Source organism: Oenanthe melanoleuca, chromosome 10 (assembly GCF_029582105.1).
Source record: "Oenanthe melanoleuca isolate GR-GAL-2019-014 chromosome 10, OMel1.0, whole genome shotgun sequence".
Lineage (NCBI taxonomy): Eukaryota > Metazoa > Chordata > Aves > Passeriformes > Muscicapidae > Oenanthe > Oenanthe melanoleuca.
In genome coordinates this window covers 5,840,146-5,865,648 of record NC_079344.1, presented here as the reverse complement: position 1 = coordinate 5,865,648, position 25,503 = coordinate 5,840,146, and the positions used below count along the sequence as shown (strand labels likewise).

Sequence of the window (25,503 nt, the reverse complement as noted above, 5' to 3'; positions counted from 1 at the left end):
CTGTTCATCTGACTGTTTTGTTTTAGGAATACACACACGAAAATAGTCATATGCCCAGTGTAGCATTGCTAGTAAAACTTCCTATGGCCACCTAGTGGCCTACATGGAATTGACCTATGAAAAATATTTAGGATTACATGAAGATCCTCTCATCTAAAAATAAAACAAAAAGTACAAGTTTCATAGCTTTTGCATATATTTGAGATATAAATACTAATTTGTTTGCACAGTACATCCTTTAACACAATTTGAGAAATAAAATGGGGGAGGGTGGAAATTTTATGTGAGGAAAACTAATAACAGAATAAACAAAATTAAAATGGCCCTTAAGGAGAGAAAATAAATTGAGGGAGCAAAATGTGATTTGAATTAACCATCTGAATGCATGAGTAAATAAACAATCTGCAATGTGGTTGCAAGTGTTGTTAAATCTGGATGTGAGAAAAAATGGAAAATGGTACCATTACAGAGAAAAAACAGCTAAATGCTTGCATAGTATGAAATGTTATGGAAATTCACCTGTTGTCCCCATTTTCAATAACTTAAATGAGTATCACTTGAAACAGCACACAGATTAAAGACATCTGTATATATTTCAGATTTCAATATTAATGCCAAAAATACATAGTATGATTTTACATAGGATTTATGCTACATTAGAACACTAAAGACAAACATCACTTGAGTATTAAATGAAACATTAAATATTAAATAACTGAAAAATAAAATAAAAAGTGTAAACACTAAACTAACTTGGGAATTTGCTATTGCAACACATCCAATGAAGTGGTTTTAAACAGTACAAAAAGATTAGATTTAAGTATGTTTCCAGTCTACTTGGAATACACAAAGCTCATTCCAGAAACCTTTTAAAAACTGGTCCAGGATGACACAGAACTTTCTTTCTCTTGAGCGCTATTTTTATTCCTTTACAGACTTAACTTTATACTGTTGTCTCTACCAATCTCTGCTTGCAAGAAGTACTCAACAGAAAAATGAATACTTTAGTTTGCCATTGTTTGCTAGCATCTTGGTGAAAACTGAGGATTTGTTGGAGATTCAGTGTAAGATTTGAGTTCATATGCAGCGCCGCTATCAACTTCCATGGATTTCCGAGAGAATAGGAGCCTTACATCTCTGTGGAGGTAGATCTTTCCAGATTTAGAACTCTGGAACCTGAAAAGATACAAATATCTGTATTATCTAAAACAAAAGAATAATCTTTAAAATCATTAAATAAAATGCACTCTTAAAACATGAAGGCCAAAACTCATTTGAACAAACAAAATTAGTCAGTTAAAATGAAAAGAGAAAGAATATCCCAACACCTTCATTCTGCTTTGTTTCTCTTCACCAGTCAAGGCAGAAGAGCCTAAGGAGCATTTCTTACAGCACCTGAATTTAATGTCAGTACCACTATGCCACAGCAAGGCAGAAATGCTATTGCTGCTGCAATGGAAAGAGAAAAGCCATTGCTGTTGTCACAACAAGGTGATACCATGGAAAATGCTGAGAGCAATGCATGCTGTGTTATCATGTACTACAATTTGCACAGATTTATGATAGTCTTTTACATATTGACCCCATTGAAGCAAAAGCAGTATCTCTAGAATAAACCTATTCCTAATTTGACTGAAATTCTGAGCAGTAGGAGAAAGTCAAGTACAGAAGATCCACCAAGGCTTCGTGGTCTGAGGAAGGCAGGTTGCAGAAATGGATTCTGTGGCACTGTTCTGTTCAGATGAGTGATGCAGAATAGCCTGTAATCATCCCCACAGCCAGACAAAGGAAAACTCTGTTCTCCTGGATACAGCTGTCAAGGACATTAAATGCAGCAGGGTCCAGTAGAATGCTCCTACTGGCTCCCACAGAGATCTCATCCATCACCATTTATTTGCTCTGTGCTGTCACTGTGAAAGCCCTTTACCTGATAGGCAAAAGGGAGAAGACACTATCTTAAAAGCAGACTGTGAAGGAGAGCACAAGGAAGAGTGAAAAAGGGACAACACCACAAACAGTTAACTCAGACTCTAGAATAGAACACATTTTAAAAGGAAAAATTTTAGTGAAACATCTATTGCAGCAAAAGTATGGTTGAAATTAATTCCTATAGATCTAGTTATCAAAGTACCATCATAAAAAAGAACTCAACTCCCATTTTACACATGGATCTTTCAAAAGAATTATTAGCATGGTCTATTTTTAAACTTCTCATGCTTGCTCTTTTCTATGAGTGATAATCCTGCAAAATTCCCTTTGCTCAGTAAATAGTGGTTCCCTGCAATATTACTTTTCTGAGCATGACATTTCAGAAAGATGGAAGAAGGATAAGTGTGAGACAGCAGCAAAGTTCAAGGGATTCTTCTCATCTCTGCACTCATTACCTGTTGTTTTTTTTTTTTTCTTTTAGACAGGTCTACCCTAGTAATTGGGATTTAGAAATGTTGCTTTTTATACATGCAAATACATTGAAATAATTGAGACAAGCATTGCCTACACCCTTGAAGGATGGTGATGGAGTGGCCAGCAGGGGCCTGACTCCAGAGCTGTGGCAGCTCCAGTAGTTTTGTGTAAGGAATTTTTAAAAACTCACACAACCAACACTGACAGACAGTGTCCTAGGAACAGTAACAACAAATACAGGAATGCTTAAACGTACAAATATCAGAAATTCTGGCAAAGGAACTGTACTGAAGAAATGACAAATATAAGCAAAAAGTCCTTGTATGTATTTTATAGGCCATCAAAATTCACAAAGAACAGAGTAGTTCATGGAAACAGAATAACCCTGAAAAGCAGGATAATCATGAAAACATATGCAGCAGATGTGTTTTGTAAGTGAAAAAGACTATACAACACAATCTATAAAATCTGTCATTAAAAGTATTAGGACAAGGATAAAAATTTCTAGATAAGAAAAAATGCTGAAAGACCACAAAGATCAAAAGCAGCTAGTAAATCAGTAATAGCAGGTATGTTCAGCTTCCACCAATAAAGGTGTATGTCACATTAGGACAGTATTTAAAAAAGAATTTCTCAACACCTTGAGGAATCAACTACTTTTAACAACCAGTTTCAAGCTTCCCCTCCTCTGAGCCCTCAGTAACAACCCCTGTTTAGCTGTTAAGCAACAGCAACTATGCTCCATGCAATTCCTGGCATTGTGTCAGTAACTAAGGCTGTTGACCTAGCTTTAAAAACTTGAAAAATGCTGAGCTGTGGGCAGGTTAGCTGTTTAATTACTTTTTACAAGGGTGCCAGAATGTGACCTAGAAACACACAGATGGTCATCATCCCCACAACGCCAGGCAGAATCAAGGCACAAGCAGGGCTGAGCTCACAGCTCTTATGCTGAAGTAGATTTAATTACAAGACAAAAAGTCATTGCTTCACATGCAACAAAAAAATTATCCCCAAAGCATCTTCAAAAAACAAACTGCAGGTGCAACTCTTGGGGGTTTTTACTACTGAATAAAGCTCTGCTGTGTGTGCAAGCTCCATTTGGTATCTCAATCTGTAGCTGCATGTACAAGTACAGTCTAATGGCATATTGAACAGAAGCTCAAACAGAACTGCATGCAGGAGCTGCACACACAATAAATCTGACACTTTAAAGACTGTTGTAGAAAATCTGGCCGCCAGTGTTAAGCTCCAGACCTATGCAAGCGTTTTTGCTGAATTACCACTTGAAAAGGAGCTTTCATAATGTGAGTGCTGACAACTGTGATTAAGGCCTCGCAAGCAGATGCGACCACAATGCAGCTCACTGGTGGTGACTTCATTTGTTTTTTAAACAAAATTTCAATACGTAAGCCTAAGATGCTTGTGCTCAGTAACTACTGCAAGTAAAACCGAATGGCTGTTCTAAGTCAACCTGAGTAACAAACAAAAATAAACCTGAATAGTTAAAACTTTTTAGGTTTGCATAACTTTTCAGTAAAGCAGGCTTGAGGAAAGCTTGCTGCTTTTCAAAATGAAGCTTTAGAACCAACTTACATGAATTAATATGCTACTAAGATTTTTAAGCTCTACTAAATAAAAGCCATCTTTATTAAAGAAGGCTACTAAATGGACAACTGAGTCTTTTGTAAAATCATAAGTGCTCATTATAATAAACCACAAGACAGATCAATATAAGCTACTTTAATATTTCAAGGAGTTCTGCCATACTTACATTATGAGAAAGGACCCAAAGCTTGGGGTTATCACTGTAGAAAAAACTTGTGGCATACTCTGTTTTTCACTTTCCAAAGTAAGCAGCTAAACATCATAATTATGATTTTGGTTTTCCTATCAGAAATGGATGCATTTCCAATTACACATCATAAACCCATGAACTGATCCCTACCAGAGGTCTGAAAGCTGAGCTAAATTGTAGAGATATTTCAAAAGTCGAAGCATAAGAACTGCAACTTTTCTGTCTCTCAGCAGGTATCAGAATAGGAAGCTCTTAAAAGCAGGTTTGCCCTCAAATACAAGTAATTCTTGGGTCTGTCAACAAGAAATTTACAAACTGCATTGAAGCAGGAACTGAAAGAGGACACAAGACCACTACTTTTCCTGCAGGTATTCCAGACTCAGCTTGCCACAGACTTTCACCTACCACTGCAGCTGAGGTCTGTCCCCAGTTCCTCTGCACAGTCAGATCAACATTACACCTGAACAGTCTTGTATTGAGGCTTTTTCAGAATTTGCCTCAGAAGAAATATTTTAGAAGATGGTTAGGTTAGACTTTGCAAGTTGGGGTGAAAGGCTGAATTTCAATTCCATGGTAAATTTCAGAATGAAAACACTGTTCAGCAGCCTTCTCATTATATTATTTTCACACTCCAGTAAACTAACATGCTTTTTTTATAACTGTCAACTTTATTTAATGGGAGAATCTGGCTTAGAATCACTGTTCTAGACAAGGTTGTATTTCAAAAGTCTTTTGGATAATATGTACCAGAAATAATTATACAACAATAGAGAAGTGTAAGATATTTGATTTTGTTCTGCTTGCTCACTTCAGAATGTCAGCTGCTGATGGGTTTCCAAATGCTGCAGTGAAAACACTGGGTCTGTGAGTACAGGCATTTCTTACTACAAAAACACAAGAAAAAGTCTGCAAATTGCAAGAGGACAGAGCATATCCATAATTCCCCTTTGTTTCCAACTGCAGTCTCCAGAACACCCCAAGAGCAGCAGTGTCTGGTTTCAGGCAGTGCTTTGTAAATCATTTAAGGAAGATTGAGTGAATATTTTATAAAGTGAAAGGTATAATAACCAGTATTACATCGTGAAACAGATATTTACATTTTTGCCAATAAACACTGTATTTTTAGGAGTAGCTCAGACCATTTTTCATGTTACAGGCTATTCTGGTGAAGAGGCACATGAGAAGTACACCAGAACACCTTCTCTTCAATGATCCTTAGTTTTGGCTTTTGCCCATATAACATCCACTTTCACTGTTTCCTGTAATCTCAAAAAAAGTGCATTGATTCAGCCAGAACAATTTCTCTCTTGCTAAGATTTAAGCTCTACAATGGTATACAAACACTTCAATGCCAAGAGAGAGCTTTATGTTATATTTTAACTTTGTTTCTCCAAAGAACCCAAATCATTTATTAGGTCTTCTTCCTTTACTGTCTAGCTTAAAGATCAATTTAGCATTCTTTTTACAAATTTTTCTTTTCATTCCTTCTTATTTCTGTATACAGAAAGGCTGGCTGGGAAAGAAATTATGAGTTAAATTTTGGCAGATACTTTTCTTTGGTTTTGGCTTGGGTTTGCTGAGATTTTTTTTGTTTTATTCTGGTTTTTTAACTTCAAGGAGCTTACCTCAGATGTATGAGGTAGCGTAGTAGCCTTTCTTCAGTCTGGTGACTGTTTTCTTTATTGACAGTTCGCTTGATTTCTCGTCTCACAGGGACAGAAAAAGTTCTTTGCCGTAGGAATGTTTGATGATTAGCTGGCATTTCTCTCAAGTCATAGATCACCACAAACATCTTCACCACAGTTTTGTTAGGGTTAAATAAGGTCTGAGAAGACAAACAGTTCAACACAATTCTGTTTAGATATGATAAATTTTTAAAAAGAAACCAACAAATCTAACCCAAACTCAATGTTCCAAAATAGTTCTCTGTGAACTTTGTGCCATACAGAAACATTTATGTAAAGACATTGTGAAGCCTTTCTGGTTTTCAACACTTTAGCTACCAGCAATTCCCATTCTTAAATATAATGCTAAACACAATCTAATCTGAATGAAACACTAGTATATGACTACTCTTACTGTGCTAATCAGCATCCCCGTTTTTGTTTATTTTTCCAGCCAGCTTTTTGTCTACACTGTTTTCCAGACACAATACACTCACAGGAAGCACAGTGGTGGGCTCCACTTTTAAACCTGAAATTATGAATGTGTTATCTTGGACTGTGTTTTTAAAAGAAAGCATCAGTTCATTGGTTCTAAGCAACGACTGTGATTTACTTTGTGATTTTATTACAAAAGTAAAGTGGTGTTAAAATATTACAAAATGTAGATAAAATCATTCAATCTTAATCATTTCAGAAGAATTTCAGAATTTGGACTGTGGCCTAATTATTTCCCCATCACTTTTTCAAAGCCACAGTGTCCCCAAATATTCCAAATCTCCTGGAACCAATTTTAAGACTTCTCAGAGCACAGAAGTGTTCAAAGATTGGGAATCTTTTTGTCCCATACACAGATTTCTACTTTGAATTACTACAGTACCTATAGCAATGCACATTTCCACTGCTAGCTTCATGCTCATCTCTGCATGACTTTCTGGGTGTTAGTGGTGTCAAGGCACCCTTAGCTGCTGAGTACGTACCACTTGTATTGTTCCTGAAGGCGGTACCCGATAACCCCTTTTCCCAAGGGACTCTAAAGTAATTACACCCTACAAAAACAAAACACATATTTAGGTCACAGAGATAAACAAATCAAAATGTTCTAGTCGTGTAATTGCATTTATTTGAAACATAATCAGTAATTTATATAAGCTAAAAATAGAGAGGGCAATGCATTTAAGCTGCAGTTAAAAAAATCAACAGTAGGGGCCTTAAAGATACTTTGGCAGAACGTTCAAAGCTGTACAATAAGAGGTACATTCTCCTCTTGAATCAAGATTCAAGTTTCCACATCTTCTCCACATCAGGGAGTTAGGACAAAACAGAACTTTCTTTTCAAAGCAGCTGGGAGGTTAAAATGAAACATTTGTCCCCTCCTTTCCATTTCTATATCATCTACAATTGCACCAATAGTACTCCAAATCTCACAGAACTCATTTTTGCTTTTTAAAGGCAGCAGATGCACTTAATCTTCCATTCTAACCCAAACTTTAGGAAGGATGACATCTGCTTTTGTAGCAGCTGGGATGTGTGAGCAGCCCCGCGTGCTCGCAGGGCGCTGTGACGCTGCCAGGGCCACGCTCGGGGCACTGCTCACCCTGCAGGGCACCAGAGCTGCACTCCTCTGCACTGGGCTTTAAAACAAACCAAACAAACAACCAGAAAACCCCCAAGCACAGAAACTAGCTATACAAACAGAAACAATGCTTCTGATGATGGAGGCACTACACAAATGCTGTATTAATCCTGGGAGACTCAGCCATAATAGCATATTTGGAATTAGAATGTGGAAAAGCCTGAAACAATGAAACCCAGCTAGGAAAATAAGCAATGCTACTTTAACCATTTGAAGAACATGAGAATCCCTTTGCCTCCTAGAAAATCACATGAAATAATCTAGAAAGATGAAAGCAAAAGAATAGATACTTTTTGAAAGGGTTAAGACATATACAAGTTTAAACTTAAAGCCATTACATAAACTCTAAGCAATTTCATTTTCTGAATACTTTCCAAAACAGAAGGTCAGAAATGATAACTGCTATGAATTTAAAATCTAAATCTAAATATTGGGATACTCAGATGTTCATTGCTTGACTTACATGGTTAAACAAACCCTTTGCCATATATTAGACAGATGTACACATATGAAAATCTCTAAAAATTCAATCTGTCACCTACATAAAATTAACAGGCATTCAGAAAAAATCCAGCCTCTGATTCAATGCCAACATTCAAAACACCATTTTCTTTTTACAGAGGACCACTTTTAGACATGCAAAATCCATGGTGTCACTGTAGAAAGGTGGGACAGAATTAGCACCCAGATAACACAAACACTGCATGGCTGCAAACATCAGCAAACAATGCAGCCCATGAGAGTAACGAGTGTCACGACAGCCCTGACAATATCTGCTTTAACAGAAAGGGCTGAATAACTTCCAAGTCTAAGTTCTCCATCAGCCTTGCCCCTTGCCCTGCACCTAAGCCACTCTGCAGAGAGGCTAGTTGCCCAGAGCAGCTGCTTGTTGGGACAACAAAATATATCCTGTTAAGTCCAGCTATTGCCTCACTGCTATTTTAAATTAGATGGATAAAAAGAGATGTTGGGGGTTGATCACTGCGGTGTGGGGGGCTACAAATACATTCAATATCCAAAGATGAGAACAGCTGAATGGTAGGGCAGAGGAGTAGAAGGAAAAGCACTAGTTAGGGAAAGGGAGAGGGACAGCAGAAGTCTGTGATAGTCAGTTGAAAATAAGCCAGATCCCTGCAAATTTTTACTTTCTGAACCCTCTACTCACCAAGCTCTTGCTCTTCACCTCCACATATCAGAACTTATTTAAAATAAATCCAACCACACATTTACCATGTAAGGAGAGGGTGCATTGTCATCTGAAACGCTGTAGAATGACACTTCAACTGGCAGAGTCATGTGCGTGGGACAAAAGACTCCACTTGCTCCCACCTCTGCTGTGAAACCCTCCACGACACCCAGCGGGTCCAAGCGGAAATTCAGGACAGATTCCTGGAAAACAAGGCACAGACAGTTTAGGTTGGGAACACCTAAAAACAGAGAATAGCTAATCAGGAAACAAGTGCAAAAGCCCACTTTAAGAGAACTTTGTTGCAGCAGGATCTTTGCTTGATTTTCAACATTTACTATCTGAAAAAATTTCACCTAGATTCTGTAACCTACCCCAGCAAATTCAACTCCATATTTCACATGACAGTACAATAAAATCTGTTAATGCATTGGCTATTAGTTGCAGTTTTGGATATGCTACATGAAGTGAAGAGCTGGAGCCTACATTTCAAACACATTCTGTCTAACACACTGATTTAATCCAGCTTTTGTGACATACTAAGTAGACTTTAAGAGTGTAAGTGTAAATCCTTTCTTCTAGGTTAGTACATTATAAACAAGAACAATTACAGGTTATTAAATCTCATTTATGGCAACAGAACATCTTCTAACTTGACCGTAGTGGGAAACAAAGGCTTAAGCAACTCATTACATTTGATTCGCTGAGACAGAAGATGTCTGGGGCAAGAAATAAGTGCCTTTACAGCTGGAAATGAAAACAAATTTTATTCAATTCAGTCAGGAACTTTTTACATTCTAATAATGCTGGAATTGTTCACAGTAATATACTTTTAAAAGCAGTACAGAAGAGTATTAAAAATACCACAAGAATTCTAGAGAATATGCAATACCTCAAAGTTTCCCAGAAGGCTTAGACTTGTTACTGGTGGAGCACTAGAACTTAGAAATGGTTTCCCATGGCTGTCTGGATCACTGTCTCTGTTTATACATTGTTGTGGGCTATTAAAAAAAGACAGAATAAATATAAAGGATAAACACATTTGCTTTTGTCTTCTGGGTATAAACAGCTCTAGAAAGAATAATATACTTACTGTACTACAAAATGCTGTCCTAAAGAAGTAACAGTTGAACACTGCCTATTAATACTTTAGCAGAATGTTTTCTAGTTAACTGAAAAAATATTTTCACCAGCTTTACAAGAGATAAAGACAATAAAAATTTATTCTTTAGCTCCATTAGCAAGAATCAAAATATCAGATTATTTTCTCTTGTATGTGGGTACTTTTGTCTCATATTCTGTAATACATCTCATGTTTCCAACATCAAACTACCATACCAAAACTGTTTGTGTTACATGTATTAATGTGTGAAAGGCCCTTTTTAAAAGTCTGGTTCTCTGAACAAGTTAAGACAAAATGCTTAACATGCATCTTTTTAGCACTAAGATCAAAACACAACACAAAAATAACATTGGCTTGAAGGATAATCAATTACTGGCTTTTCTGTCTGCAAACTCAAGTGTATCTGAGAGCATAGCTACCCCTGCATGGGACAGAATTCATTCTGCCAGCAGCTCACATTCCATAGTTATGTTCCAGAGCTGTGCTAACCTGGAAACTCCCAGGGCAACTCACTGCTGAGCCTTGTATCAAAATAAGCATTCTTTTGAAAGCCTTTTTTGTCTTTGCTAACATGCTTGGCTTTGCATATAAATATATATATATATATATATATATACATTATGCCTCCCTCAAAAATCTCAATGTTTCTGGTAAATAAAACATACCTTCTTGCAGACAGACATTTCAACAATGATGAATCCAGATCAAAGCACCCAGACTGTGTTTTCCTTTGAGGAACCTCCACAAGGAAAGAAGATGATAATTTGAAAACTGAACTGCTACCACAGACAATTTTGCCAAGTAAGCACATTTTGCCAAGAATTTTCATGACATTACAAAACTATAAAAACAGAGCAGAGAATGTAATTCCTATACATTTTAAACTTTGGGAAGAAAGTTCTAGGATTATTAATGATGAGACTGTAAATTCTGATTAACAGGAAGTATTTCAATAAAGACATTCAGGAAGCTGATGTCTCTTTGGAACAGGACAGAATATTATTAATAAAAAGGCTGTAACAATTTCCATCCAATTTCCCTGAAAATATGACAGCCTTTACAGGCAATGAAGAATAAAGCATATGATGTGTTGATTACAGGACATCATTACTTCAGTAGTTTTAGTAAGAACTGCCTGTTTCTTTAAAACTCCAAACAACGTACCAAGAACTGTAACTCTTCCCTGTGTCTGCCTTATCCCAGCAGCTTTGTTTCACTAAGTCATTCCATGACACCTCTGGTTACTGAAGAATGTACAGTACAAACTGTTCACAGAAACAAAGGCTTTGGAAAAATGAGCAATTAGGTATTAAAAACTAACACAAAACCTCCTAAATGACAAAATGTTAACTTATGCTTAAAACATTACTATTCAAAATGCTTTCTTTTGTGCTCTAAAATAGCACTAAAGCATTGTTTCCATCACTTTTTCTAATGCCATCTTTTGCTAATCTTGATATGATCTCAACAACCACGTCTTTAATATTTTCTTTTCCAAAATGATTGTTCAGCCTAATTTACATGTTAACTCTCATTTAAGCTTTAATTTCCATTCACAAGAGTATTCACTGTGACACAAAGTAAACACATATACTTCACCTAGGTATTTTGTCAAATTTTATACCATGCACAGACACTAGAAGAACAAATAGTCCCTTTCTCAGCTAAAAGAATTTGAAGAATAACTTACAGGACTTGAAAGCAGAGGCAGTCCAGTTCTGGGATGAAAAGCCTTGGTTGAAGTTCCGTCCAGGGATCGGAAATTGTGTTTCCGCCATGTGTTTGTGTGTTTTAGAGATGGTGCTTTCTGCCAGCAAAACAAACGTACTCAGGTTATCAGTGGGACATTTCAGTCACCTATCATGATAACACTCGCCTGCTGTAAGGGAGAAGACTCCTGACCCAGGTGGATCTACATCACACTAGCATGGGATGAAACATTCAGTATAAATTTCCCTTGACTCAATCTACAGTTGCACAGATTGCTCCCAAAAATCACACTCCATACTCAGATGGGTGCATTTCTACAAACCAGGAAGCCTCAGTGCCCATGGAAACAGTCATTCATAACTCTGTCACCTGAGGGGAACAGGACAGTGTTCTTCTCCATGTTAAACTGATGAAGTTTAGGGGAGGCACCACTGGCCAAGTTACCCCATCACAGAGCATCATTTGACAGGTCACCTTGTCAGCTACAGCATAGCACTAAATTGTTTCTTGAACACCTCCAGGGATGGTGACTCCACCACTTGGGCAGTCCATTCTCATGCTGAACCTTTTCCATGAAGAAATTCTTCTTGAGTTACTTCAGGCCAAGATTACAAGGGTAATACACTGCTACCTGCAAGGTCAGGCTGAAAGGTTCTCTTCATGCTGGCCCTTAGCAGATAGAGGGTGCTGACAAAGGGATCTATAGGAGTTATTGTCTGTTGCCATGTGTATTTACCTGTACATCAGGGTTCTTCTGCCACTCACACTTAGCTGCATTGTCTTCTGCAGGTTTCTTCTGAGAAGTGCTTTGAGAATCGAGGCCCGTTGGGTCTTCATTCTCATCATGTGCAGTTTTTATTTTGTCTTGTTTGGTTTTGTTTTTGAAACTGTCATGGTCTTTATTTAAATAATTTTCAATACTAATAAGCTGAGTATTTTGCTCATAAATATTTGGTTTTTTGGAGTCTCTATCTAAACACTTGAGCTCATTTTTGTGCAAAGAGTCATATACCGGCATCACAGTTGCTTTTTTTGTACCTTCAAGTATTCTGCATTTTTCCATCTGTAAATTATTAAAACTGTCTGTGCCATTGTTCTCACGAACAACTGTTCTTTCTTTAAGTTTGTTTGTGCAAATCTGTTCATCAGTGCTGCTGGAATTTGAACCCTGTTTACATCTATTGGTTATCTGGTCTTTCTGTGCATAACCAGAATGTATTTCCAATTTATCTGGAACTTCAGATTTATTTTCTTTAATACATGATGATGTGTGAATGCTACTAAATGCATGAGAAGTTTTATTTGAAGTCTGATGAAATGCATTTTGGACAGCTTCACTGGGTTTTACTAAAACCAATTTTCTTCTTGCTTGGACTTTCAGAGAAGTCTTCAATTCTCCATCAAACCTAGAAGGACTGATAGGAGTATCAGGTGTCTTTGTCCCTGATTTACTGCTGTCTGCTAACAAAGAAAAATTTGATTTAGCAAAAGGTTCCTTGCCCTTCCTCAGCAAATTTTCATCTTCATATGTACTTCGAAAAACTTTTGATACGACCGGACTAGCCTCATGCACTTTGAATGGACGTCCAGCAACATGGGAAGTGGCTGGATCACAATGAATCAAGTGCTGGGCAATCCTTGCTATCACCTCCTGCCTCTCCTGGAGCAGGGAATCGATCAGGGGGTTGCTCTCTCCTGCTGACTGACGGCCACAGTGGTTCCCTGGAACACGGGCATCGAGCAGCGTGACCTCTGGCCCTGCCCTAGTTTTGCCTTCACCACCATCTTCCTGTATTGCATTGTCTAAGTTGGCAGCAGGAACAGGGGAGCTTTCCTTGCTTTTCCTTGGCAAGTTCTCCTCTTCGAAAGTACTCCGAAAAGCTTTTGGTGTAGCCGAGATGTTTTCATGTGTGGTGAATGGACGCCCAGCAACAACTGGTGAAGTAGCTGGATCACAGTGAATCAAGTGCTGAGCAATCCTTGCAATGACTTCTTGTCGCTCCTGAAGTAAAGAGCCTATCAAAGGATTGGTTTCTCCTGTGGGCTGATGAGAGCAATGACTGTTTGAAACACGGGAATCAACGAGAGAATAGGATTTAAAAGTTCTGACCGGTGTTTCATGAGATTGTGTCTTATTGTCTGCTGTGGCATTATAGCACTGAACTTTAGACTGTGATGCCCCAAAGTCAGATCCACGTCCGGTAGATGGATAAAGTTTTAAATTTCTAAAAGATGTAGTAAATTCAGGCTTCTTTTTTCCATTCAGTAGGCCTTCAGGTGTCATTGTCCATGTCTGCTTCCCAGGAAAACGCTGTGGACTGGGAGCACTGCATTGCTGAGCAGCACTGGGACCGCTGCGCTGATGGAACTTACGCTCTTGCATTTGCTTTTCATAAAAGCTAAGATTGGTGTGAATACTGCAGGTCAAAACTGGGTAGTTGGATTGCCTTGGCAAGGACTGGACGCTGACCCTCAAGGCCACATTGTGAGAAACGTTAGGAACAGGAAAGACATGCTCAGTGGGTGTCTGGGAGAACGTCCATTGCAAGTCCACATCTGCAGCGCTCACCCTGAAACAACACCAAAGGGCATTTAGAAAAGTAGCTAAATGAAAAGTTTTTAATTATCTACTGCATAGCAAATGTCTGAGAAAAAGCACTAGAAACATCAGCAACTGCTGTACTTTGCATAGTACACAAATCCTATAGAACTGCCACAGTACCAGGCCAACAATATGGCACCTTCTAAAAGCAAGCAGGAAACCAGGAGAGAAGCATTACTTTAAGACAAGCTGCAGCAATCTGCAAACAGCAAACAAGTGTTTTTCCATTCCAGGTGTACCTGTAGAGGATGTTTCTGGGAACAGCACCATGTGAGACGCTCAGCCATGCGCTCAGCTGAGAGAAGAAAACAAAGGAGCGAACAGCCAATAACAGGGTCTTCTCCTCAATAAATCGATCTCCACTCCTAAGGCATTTAAAGACAAACACATGAGTGTGGGTAAGAATATTCAGAGACCTATTAGAACTAGAACATTGTCAGAACTTCAGTCAGAAAATAAAATATAGCTTAACCAACCAAAGTAAAAATTCCTCAAACATTTTAAAGATTCCAAAGCCTGATTTGTTTTTATACACATTAAAATTGACAAATTTTGACATAACAGATGTTACATGTATTAAAAGGACCATTTGCAGCCAAGATAATTTCATACTCTGCAGTGCACATTGTGCACTGCAGAAATTTTGAGTACAAATACAAATTGAAATGCTTTGATTTGACTAGCAAACAGTGGTTTTCTTAGATCAATGCTCACAGCAAATAGCCAGTTCAAAAACACTAACTGATTACTTTAAGGACTTTAATATGACAAGATTCTTACAATTATTTACTAATCCTCATATCCAACTTACTGTCGAGGAACTGGCTCCAAAATCCACCTTTCTAACAGCAATGCATCTTGTTTGATGGCAGGATCATTTAAATCATTCCCCTCTGTGGTGGGCCCTTCATCACTATAGCAACAGTCTGGAAGTAGCATCACTTCTACCATGATTGGAATATTGTTCTTCCACAGGAGCATAACCTCAGATCTGGTTCGCCTGGCCTGACGACACTGAGGGAAAGAAAAATGTCAACATACACAAGCCATAAAAATACTAGTCAGATTGAAATCTAATTTCAAAGCACATTCCAAAGTACTAGAGAAGAGTAAGGGGCAAATTCTGTTTGGGTTCACCAAATCAGAAATAAGATTCCAGAGCTATTAAATGAAAAAATAATTAATACATCCTTTACAGTTGTCATTTGAGCAACTTTCTTTAGGAAATTTAAAAAGGTTGTAAAAATGCATTTCCTCAATCACTGCACTTTGCTACCTTGTAGTTATCTCTCCACAAGGCACCCTTTTGGGTAGGCAGACTCAAGCAGTATCTTTATAAATTCTGTGTCTTGGAGCAGGCTAACTTCTGCACAAATATAACTTAAATTCCCACAGTATTTAAGAACTTTTCCTTGACAGATGGAATGCTCCAACCTTACTTCCAAACAGACTGGCTAGATTTTATGTGCTTGTGCTTTTTGGATCACTAACTTTTTAAGAACACCTGGAGAAGCAAAAAGTTAGGCAAGTCAGCCTCCATTTTCTCAAAAGAAACCCCAGACCAAGAATACTAAGTATAGTGCTTGTCATTTGCATAATAAAGATTCAAACAGGCACTGCATTCAGGTAGTCATGCAGAACTTCATGTTCAAGGATAAAAGGCTTAATGATCTCTCATTTTCAGGACAGATCTATTATTAGAAGGATACTGAATTACATACTCATTTAAATGAAGGACTGACAGAAAGCCATTGTTATTTGTGAATCCATTGTGGGTTCTTGGCTGACTTTAACCACGGGAGCAAGGATTTGTGACATGAAATGGTGCCACCAGCATACCTGAGCCAGTTTGTCGCTGCATTCATGCTTAGTTGTTGGTGGCTGGCTCGACTGTGCTGGGGGGCAGTGAAAGCCCTCTGTCCTGCCCTTGATGGAGTACTCTGGTGTCCGGCCCTCAGTGATCAGCAAGGCCAAGGAGACCAGGAACTCCTCAGCTTCATACTCAAAGTATTCATCCAAAGTATCTGTAATTTCAAAAAGACAAAAAATAATGACATTTGATGTATAACAACTGTTGGCTGCCCCTGCAGTTTCTTTTAATTACATTTGAAATGAGAGTGGGCTATGGGAAATGGATCATTGTGTCAGAGTGGCTGCACTCCCCATAAAAGCCACCACTCCCCACTCCAGCACCACAAAACAACTTTCCTCATCTCAATGTTGTCACTACAAACAAAGAACTTTGTTTTTCAATAGCTTTTCTAGGAGAAAAAAGATTTCCTGGGCTCTTGTGGAAGAAGTCTGATGACAGTATGACTTGGCATTGCTATTGTCATCTGACAGATGGAATAAGAAGCCACAATATATCATAAAATAGATTAAAACTGAAGAAGAAGAAATATTTACTTCTACTATGGAAAAAGTGGGACACAATGTTCTTAAAGATTTTTATTGCAAGTCCCTCCTGCTGAGAGCAAGGCTTACTTCAGAGGTCCATATTTAGTTACCATTAACACATAGGAAATGTTCTGAAGAAACATACAGAGTATTCATTGTTTTGTACCAGGGTCAGTCTAAACTTGTGCAAAGAATGAAAACTCAACAAGTCTCTGCAGACAAAGCAGCAGCTGGCTTTGCTCTTCATGAAGAGCCCTGGCACACTTGGTTCCTGCAGTGAAGATGCACCATTTTATGGTGTTTTATAGAGCACCCTTCTCCTCCTCCTCCCTCATCACGAGGATGTCACCCATCAATCAAACAGATTTAAGTACAACTAGATCATGTCGTTCCCCTCTCTGCTTCAAAACACTTCAGGTTTCAAAATTATTTAATTACTGAAGAGATTACAGAAAACTCTCTTTTCCATGAAAGCTAAAATACATTCCCTTCAAAGTCTATTTTAAGAGCAGCAAAGAAAAGCGGGTGGAGGCAGGGCTGCCAGCAGTTCTTTACCTTTATTTTGATGTTTTAGGGGAACAAAAGCACATGACATCTTCACAATTTTAGCTTAAATGTCCTATGTCATCCACCAAAACTACCACAGGGGGAGAGTTAATTTCTATTCATGCTTCAATTATCATGCATAAAATACCTTTCAGAAGTGTTTTTTGTCTTGGCCCCCTAATAGCAGAGTATTTGGCAAACACTGCAAGAGACTTCAGAGATGCATACAAGAATGGGTGCATGAAACAAAAGCTCCAATTAAACGTGCAATTATCTGCATATGCAAATCATAAAGCTTTTGCATGTACATATTTGCCTAGCCCAGGCTTGTAGACTACAGACCCCAAGGCTTACAGCCTATTTGAAGGGATTTGCACAAGGTAAGTAAGAGAAATCAGCCCACTGCTGAAGAAGAGCCAGGACAGATTAATTACCCTGAAGGACCCCTTATGGCATGTGAACAATACATTAATTCATCTGGCATAAGTTAAAATGGTCATTCACCTGATGGATGGTAAAAAATAAAGGGTGCATGAAAGATTAAAGGAATGGTAAATAACAGAGAAGGCAATACTCTTAGGTAGTGACATGAGTCACTTACAAAATTAGGCACCTGTACTTTTTTTTCAGCTGGAAGTCTGGTGAACAACAGGCAAGTCATACTTGGGAATAGGAAAATGGAATTTGGGAAGACTCTGAAAAGGATTTGGATATACAACAGACAAAAAAAATAATTGCAGCATTGTCTTGCTGCTGAGCTCATCTTTGTATGTCCAAAGGGCATGATAATTTCAAGACAGTCACAGCAGGAAGGATCACTGCTGGAGTATTTTGCCTACTCTAAAATAGAAGTTCAAAAATCTAGAAAGTGTTCAACAGGAGTGAAATTAATTTAAACAATAATTGTCTCATGCTTAGCAGACTAAAGAGAACTAGTTCACCCATACAAAAACTGCAAGAAGAGTTGCTTTTAGTTAAAATACATAAAGCCACGTATGATTTTTAAGAAAAACTGTTGAGAGTGTGTGATCAAGATCAGCATGTGCACAGTAAAATGTCATACCTGAAAATTTACACTGGAGAATTTTAAGTGGCAAGTAAAAGAGACATGCCCTTCAATTATCATTAGCAGCTTACCAGATGAAGCAGTAGACTTTCTATTATTTAGCTCTCTTTTTAAGATGATAACCCACATGTTATCAAAATCTTTTGGACTTGACACAAATTAATGGACAAATCCCATGGCCAGAGTGCTTCTGCTGAGCAGTTAGATTTAGGCAAAAAAACCCACCCCTTTTTTGTATTAAAAAGCCTCTGATATCAAAGCTTATATTGCATGCCTAAAGTGCTTTCACAGTGCCTTCACAGACATATCACAGGTCACAACAAGACATAGTTTAAGATGTTCAGATGAAAGATACAGTGAACAGTAAATGAGCAAGATCTAGTGAATAAAGCCAGGTACATATTCTGAAATAAACATCACTCAAGAATCAGATTACAAATACAATATTGCTTTATGTAAACAGACAAAGCTCACTTCCAAGTTCAGTTTACAAATACTGCCTCTGTTCCTGTATCAGAACTATTATTTCAGAAGCAACCAGTTTCTTGCCTTAAGAATGGATGACCCAACTAGCTAAAGAGACATATTTATATAGTTATATTGGCTGCAGTTACAAAAATATCACACTGTTTAAATAAAAAGGCAACACTAAAAAGCCTGTGTTGAATTAGGAAATGCTGCAGCATTATAAAGACAGGACCAGCACTTTAAAGTCATGTTAGCAATGTAACCAACCAGTTATTTGATCTGGACTTAAAAAAAATAAAGAAGAGATATCGAGAAATAGATATTTTTCCTATGAAGTTCATGTGACATAATATCTTTTTTTAGCTCCCCTAGATTTATATACCATTTAGCATCTTCTGAGAGTTTTCATAAAGGAAAAACCATATAACCATTGAGAAGCCTGGTAATTGTTCCTGTAAAACAGACACAGATGATGCAAGTTGATGCAATTGAGGGCAAGGGTGGAATGACATTTATAGAAACAGCAAACTCAGTGTTTAGTTAAAAAAAGTCTTACTCTGTGTATGCTGTAACTGTTGTGTGTGAATCAGCCCTAGGACACATCATATATTGTGTATAGAATAACCTCAATCCTATAATCTTATTATACAACCATGCTTATTGTTCTGCTTCATTTCTAGCAATGCAGCATGCCAAGTATATAGCATAAAATATGCATCTCTACACTGTCTGGGGTTTATTCTCCTTAAAATAGCAAAAATTCCAGTTAGTTGACACAAGTAAATAAGAATTAAAGGAATAAGGCACTATAGCTCTCTAACCAATACATTGAAACTAAAAGTTATTGACCAGGTGGGCAGCAGCAGAGATAGCAGCAGATGTCAGACTACTCCAGGAGAAAGAAAAAGAAATTTAAATTTAGACTGAAGCATAGAGCAAAGTATACAACACCGGAGAACTGAAACCTGAAGGCACATAATTTTATTTTCCTTTGCAGCCTTTGCACACACCAACCTAAACAAAGGCTTTCCTATACATTCTGAAAAAACAGAAAAACCCAATTAACCAGAAATGTCAAAGTCTTCAAATCCTTGTCCACCTACCTCCACTACACACAGGTGCATGAGCACTGGAATACAGAATAAGAACCCACAATCCTCCCCCCACCCAAAACTGAAATTGGCTCACATCCTGAAACATCAATTAAGGTTAGTTATGTGGTAGCAGGGATTCACAAATCCACTTAACTCTAACCCAAGGACTCTCTGAAAACTTCAGTTAATTGAGTTATGCTCAGCTGACTCCTTTCCCAACTAGGTCACGCTTGTGCAGACCAACTCCCTTCCCTTTCCTATCACAGCTTTTTCTGTAGTAATTACAGAAAATGTTTTCCTGAAATAGAGGTTTTAGAAGAGCATTTAATCTGTTTTCTAGGCTTAGGCCAGAAAACAAAGACATTTGGTATCATGTAACCCATTGTGTTCCAGGTGCCACCAGGAGATGCAGATGGGAGCTGCTACCCTGTCCTGCCTGAGCATAGCAAGGCAATAAAAGACCCCAGAAGAGCCTCTCCTGCCCTGTGTTACCTTCCCATCATGACCAGGCTGTGCTACAATCACAATCCCTTATTGTTCCAGAACCTCTTATACTGCACTGCTCACCACAATTGTCTACCAAGCTCATCTTCTTCTCAGAAAAAGAGCAAAGTGACTTTTTTCAAAGACAATTTAGTTCAACTGGAAGTATCCTTTAATCCTGACCTTTACTGATTGAGGGCTACTTCCTTTGAGAGTCCATGAAACAACTAATAATTGCCTTCTAATATGCTCTGCAACACCCCAGACCTTTCCTGAAAAATCTTTAGGCACCCATAATGGATTTTGAAGGCCACTGATTAAAAGTAATCACATTCCTATTTTATTTATAAAGTTGAAACCCAGAAAGTTGAAACCCAGTAAGCAAAATACTTAACAAAATAGGGAATGCATGGTGTAGGCTGTTGGGATTCCCAGCTGATGCAAGCCCTGCTCCTGCCCTAGCCAGGCTGTCCAGTGGGCACCATGGCATGGTTGCCCACATCTGCTCTCTCCTTCCTTTTTCAAAGACAAAAAGAATGGCTTAAGTACTTGGATTTCTTTTTTGTGCTTTCAGTACAGGCAGTCCCTAAGGAGCCATTTCAGTCCAAGGGTCCCATGGCAGAAGAGTCAGATACACTGGAGAAAAAGTGGCTGCACTATCAGCACTCAGAACCCATCACCTCCCACCAAGGGCACTGCTCTGCATTGAAAAAATTACAGCAAAAGCTCTTCCCACAAATCAGTTAACTCTGAATAAGTTTTATTATCTTGCTATTCCAAGAAACAGGTTAAAAGTACTTCCACATTTTAAGAGTAAGACAGGGATTCAAGAAACTACTGTAAAGGAAATGAAACACAATGTAAACGTTTGACTAACAGCTTCTCTTCTGGAATTAGAAACACCTACGGATGCTTTGGTTAACTAATTCCACGTTATGCTTCACTTCAAAAGAAAGTTGCCCTTGAATCCCCCAAATTCAAGATTCTCTAAATGAGCAGTCATGTTGTGTCTGCATATTACAAACCCATAATTATATCTGAAGTCACACTCTTCAAAAGCTTTGCAATATTAAGAGTTTAGGTATAATTTAAACTATCAAGAGTTAAACTCATGAGATGGCCTACTTTTTTCAAGAAACAAGACATTACTTAAATTCAAGCAAATGCAGTGAACTGATAACTCACCTTAATTTAGGAATAATCCTATCCAGAGTGACACACACTGACAACTGTCTTACATTCTTATGGCTCAGGATCTTTGAGCTCAAGGACAGTGCTTGTGAAAACATGAGGAGAGCAGTACTGTAATTCATCTTATTGTTCCTGTCTGCTTACTTTTTCCAGGGTACCAAACTGAACCACTACCCAGTATCAAAGCAGTTCAGCTGTAGACAGAAAATGGCAGCATAGGAATTTATATTAGAACTGATGTATACCTGCTATTCATATAAAATAACTGTATAAAGTATAAAAAAACCTCTGGTCTTCCTTAGTTTCACATAAAACAGGAAGAAATTCACCTGCTTCTATGTTGATATGCCAGTTTATAACGAGAAAAACAAACCAAAGCTCACTGTCTTGTAAGTAAGGGGAGATTTTTAAAACTTAAGACAGAGCTACACGGAGCTGATGAAGTTATTCCAGAGCTGCAGAGCAATAAAAATCAATCAGTGCCATGAGCTGCACTGCAGAGTGCAGTGCTGCATTAATTCCCTGGGTATGTGTGCATCACTGCTCATCTCCTGCACGTTCCTGCTGGATGCCTCTCACAGCACCAGAGCTAATCTCAAGGCAGCTTTACTGTAAATAGAGGCTGGTTTTAAAACTGGGCTGGAGAAAAAAAATACAATTCACATTTTACTAAAACTTATTCAGGTTCAAACTTAATAAGTACAGACATAAAATCCATTCAAAGCTGAAGTTTCCTGCAGTCATCTCAGAAACCACTGCTCTCTGGGAGTGTAAAATGCAGACTGTTAAACTGATCTGGGTGTTCCCATCTTGCTTCCTGAGTTTTGGCTGACATCCTATTTTGCCATCACCACACTGCTTACTGAGTCACTTCTCTCCGTCCAACTGTAGCTTCTATTTTTATCTAAGCAACAACAGTTTAATGTGCTTCTTTTGATTTTTTGGCATTAAACCAGAATCTACATCCAATATTTACATTTTGATCAGGGAAACTGGTTTTCTTTTCCCTTAAGTGGACAAAGAAAAGGAATAAGAACAAATGGTATAAGCTAAATTGTTTCTTGCTCCACAATGAAATCACAAATTGTAAAGTAGGTCAATCATTACAATTTCAACATCTGTATTTAGTAGAAAGAAAGCAACACCTGAAAACATGAACTTTGAGGCTTATTTCAAATGTCAATTCACCAAAAATTACAAGAGAACATGTATATTGTAAAATACAACTGTCCCACTCTATCTTGACATGGATACATAAGTGCTGAAATATCAGTGCAAAGCTGTAAGATTGCCAGTGCTGCAATGGTTAGCAGTTTAAAAATAAGCCAGTTGTGGGAAGAGAACATTTTCTTTTTGCTGACCCGTAAACTAAAGGTGCTACTTTGTACCAACATGCTACAACTGGTCAGGTCCTGAAAGCAAAGAGGACTTAGCTCAGCTAATGCCCTTAAGAGCACATCAACTTCTGTTTTCCTTTATATTATCATTTCCTACGTTGTGATTACATTAAATGTGACTACACAAAAAACCCTGAAGTTATACTACAATGAATCAAAAATGCCTATAAGGAGCAGACCAAGTAATTTCCATTAATTCATCTCTAGCTTTTTAGCTGGTGCTCTGCCTAAACTAGACTGTGTTAGGACAAACTGCATGACACAATGCACCTATCTGAACAAAACAAAAATTTAAATCCCAACAAAGCAAAAGGATTTCTGTCAGGGACTTCTGTCCACTTCCAAAAGAAAATAATTAGGAGAAAACAGCTCTTTTAGAATTAGTGTGTGGTGCTGAGTATAGAATAAACATTTGGCTGTAACTGGAAGGGAATAGAAGGTTTCTATCTGGCCTTCACTCACCATCAATATAGTAATTTACTACCCTGGTAAATATGCTGATAGAAACTTTGCAGAATTACATTGAAAACGAATTACTGTTTTAAATTCCACCCTAGTCCCAGGGGGTAGCAAGGGCAATGTGCAGGTCAGACCTAGGCTAACTTCACAGGCACTGGTACCACAATGCAAAACCCATCCAAATGTTTGGGGAGCTGAAGGAGCCATGTGCCACCCTAAAACAGAAAGCAGAGAACACTTAAGCTTACAGAGTATGTAAGAATTTCTTCCAGAGGTGTTTTCCTGGCAAATAACTGAGCATTTTTTACACTACAACACAGATTTCCCAATACAAAATTTCTATGTACATATTTTTTTCCACACTTCCCTCACTGATATTGATGACTTTCATGAAGGCTTTTCCAGCCAAAGGAATTTTAGAGATGAGAATGATGACCATCTTCATTATGATTGCTCATTAACTCAAGAAGGAGCTTAGCAGCAGCTACATGGATGAAGACACAAGGAGTGAAGGCTTTCATCAACTTACTCTGTTTCCTGCTAGCTGTAAATATCATTCTGCAGTGACTCCATAGCTGCTGCTTTCTTTTCAAACGTGTGTTAACAATGAAAAAGCACATCTATTTGCCTAATCTTCCCCTCTTCCTGAAGGCATATCATCCATGTGACAGTTGCAATTGAGTTTTGGGAAGTGTAACTCCCAAGCCAAGACATCCCTCCCATTAAACAGGTTGATGGCAGCTCTGCATTAAATTCCAGCTGTGACAGCATTTTTATAGCACATAAATAAAAGTGTGTGCCAGAAATTTTATTTCAGGCCCTAAACACAATATAATACAGGATGACATGCATAAGTTTCAGCTTTAATTTGTTTAACAATCCAGCCTGAGAAAGATTCAACTACTTGCAGACTTCTGTACTGTTTTATACAGGGATTGGTTTAGAGATGGAAAGCAGCAATTTGTAATAATAAATCACTTCCAGATGTTACTGGAAAACAACATGGGCCTTCTAAAAAATCCTGCAGTAGGTATTTTGGTGCCTGTGAGAGCTGCCAGAGAGAGCAGCCCTCCACTTAAAAGTCTAGATGTTTGCACCTTTAGCTGGCACTGGCCAGATTTTTGCTAAAGTGTCACTCGGTTTATTCCTCTGTAATGTATCTTCACAACAGACACAAGTATCTTTGGGCTCAGCATTTATAGGGATGAAGTGTTATCCTTGCCAAATTACTGGTTTCTAAAATTTCCCCATTACCACAAAAAAAAATTCTGTTTGGGGTATTTCATACTTTATCTCATCACCCTAAATACATATTGTACTTAGAAACTTTGGCAATATACTTTCAAGTGTTCTTGTGCTTCTTTTCCTATTAATATAGATAAAGTAACACACCTTTTCTGAGAAGAAATATAAAGAAGCTTTCAGCTTTCAAAAGGATTTTGAGCAAATTATTTGGAAGAGTCATTTAGTGCCTGACAAAACTGCAATGGGAGCACAGAAATCTAGCTGGGAAAGGCCATCTCTACTCTCTGTGTGCACAGGTTCCACTCTGGTTTACAATCACCAGGCACAAGCTGGTGTTCTTCTTCCCTAAAACCATTGCAATGAAAAGAACTGTTACATCATGAGCCCTTTGCTTCAGACCATAGTTGGACTTGTTGGAAAATAAACCAGAGAGAATTTGAAAAGTGCTGTGTGAGAGCACTGACTCACTTTTGGGTGGAATCAGCAGGCATGCCACAGCTGCTGGAGTCAGGGAAAGCCCCTGGTAAAAGTACCATGTTGACTTATGAGATCACACTGTATGGAAACCTTTCACTGAACATTCAGCCTTCAACACAATATTGTTGCCTAGGCAAGTGAGGTTTTACAAGCACCAAAACACTCAGCCTTCCAAACACTCAGAAAACTTTCAACAATCAATGCTCAAACACTCTCATCTTCACACTGTGGTCGGGTGCCAACAGGTCTGACCAGTGGTTTTTGAAAAGCATGCCACTGACAAAGCTCTTGTATGCTGAAAATCTCCTCAAAAGATACCTATCTGTATCTATTTTTAATAGATATTGCAATTTCTCAGCTTTACTGTGGTTACATAAAAAAAAACAAACCAGAAAAGACTGTGGGACAGGGGTGGGCATGTTCTTGAAAAAAACCCACCTAGTCCAATTTTTGGTGAAAAAATTGAAAGATCACTAAAAGAAATAAAACCAGATGAACAACTAAGATCTCAATACCATTTCTTCAGGGGCAAGAATTTTGATCATCTACATGTAGCACATTTTT

At 38.1% G+C, this 25,503-nt stretch overlaps 1 protein-coding gene across 5 annotated transcripts in view; it reads right to left on the bottom strand.

Annotated features, from left to right (window-relative positions):
• Window positions 1-178: 178 nt before the first annotated feature.
• Window positions 179-25,503, bottom strand: part of ATOSA (atos homolog A) — a 46,453-nt gene continuing 21,128 nt past the window's right edge. For 4 of the 5 annotated variants that reach the window (XM_056499655.1, XM_056499654.1, XM_056499656.1 and 1 more), the window contains 11 exons: window positions 15,956-16,140; window positions 14,928-15,130; window positions 14,356-14,481; window positions 12,251-14,084; window positions 11,495-11,611; window positions 10,470-10,543; window positions 9,574-9,682; window positions 8,726-8,884; window positions 6,840-6,908; window positions 5,824-6,023; window positions 179-1,176 (listed from right to left, as the gene is read on the bottom strand). In XM_056499655.1, coding sequence (XP_056355630.1) covers window positions 1,023-1,176; window positions 5,824-6,023; window positions 6,840-6,908; window positions 8,726-8,884; window positions 9,574-9,682; window positions 10,470-10,543; window positions 11,495-11,611; window positions 12,251-14,084; window positions 14,356-14,481; window positions 14,928-15,130; window positions 15,956-16,140 — 3,230 coding nt within the window. In that variant the 3' untranslated portion in view covers window positions 179-1,022. Of the gene's footprint in view, window positions 1,177-5,823; window positions 6,024-6,839; window positions 6,909-8,660; window positions 8,885-9,573; window positions 9,683-10,469; window positions 10,544-11,494; window positions 11,612-12,250; window positions 14,085-14,355; window positions 14,482-14,927; window positions 15,131-15,955; window positions 16,141-25,503 lie in introns of those variants that run through there. The other variant, XR_008841303.1, reaches the window with a different exon arrangement.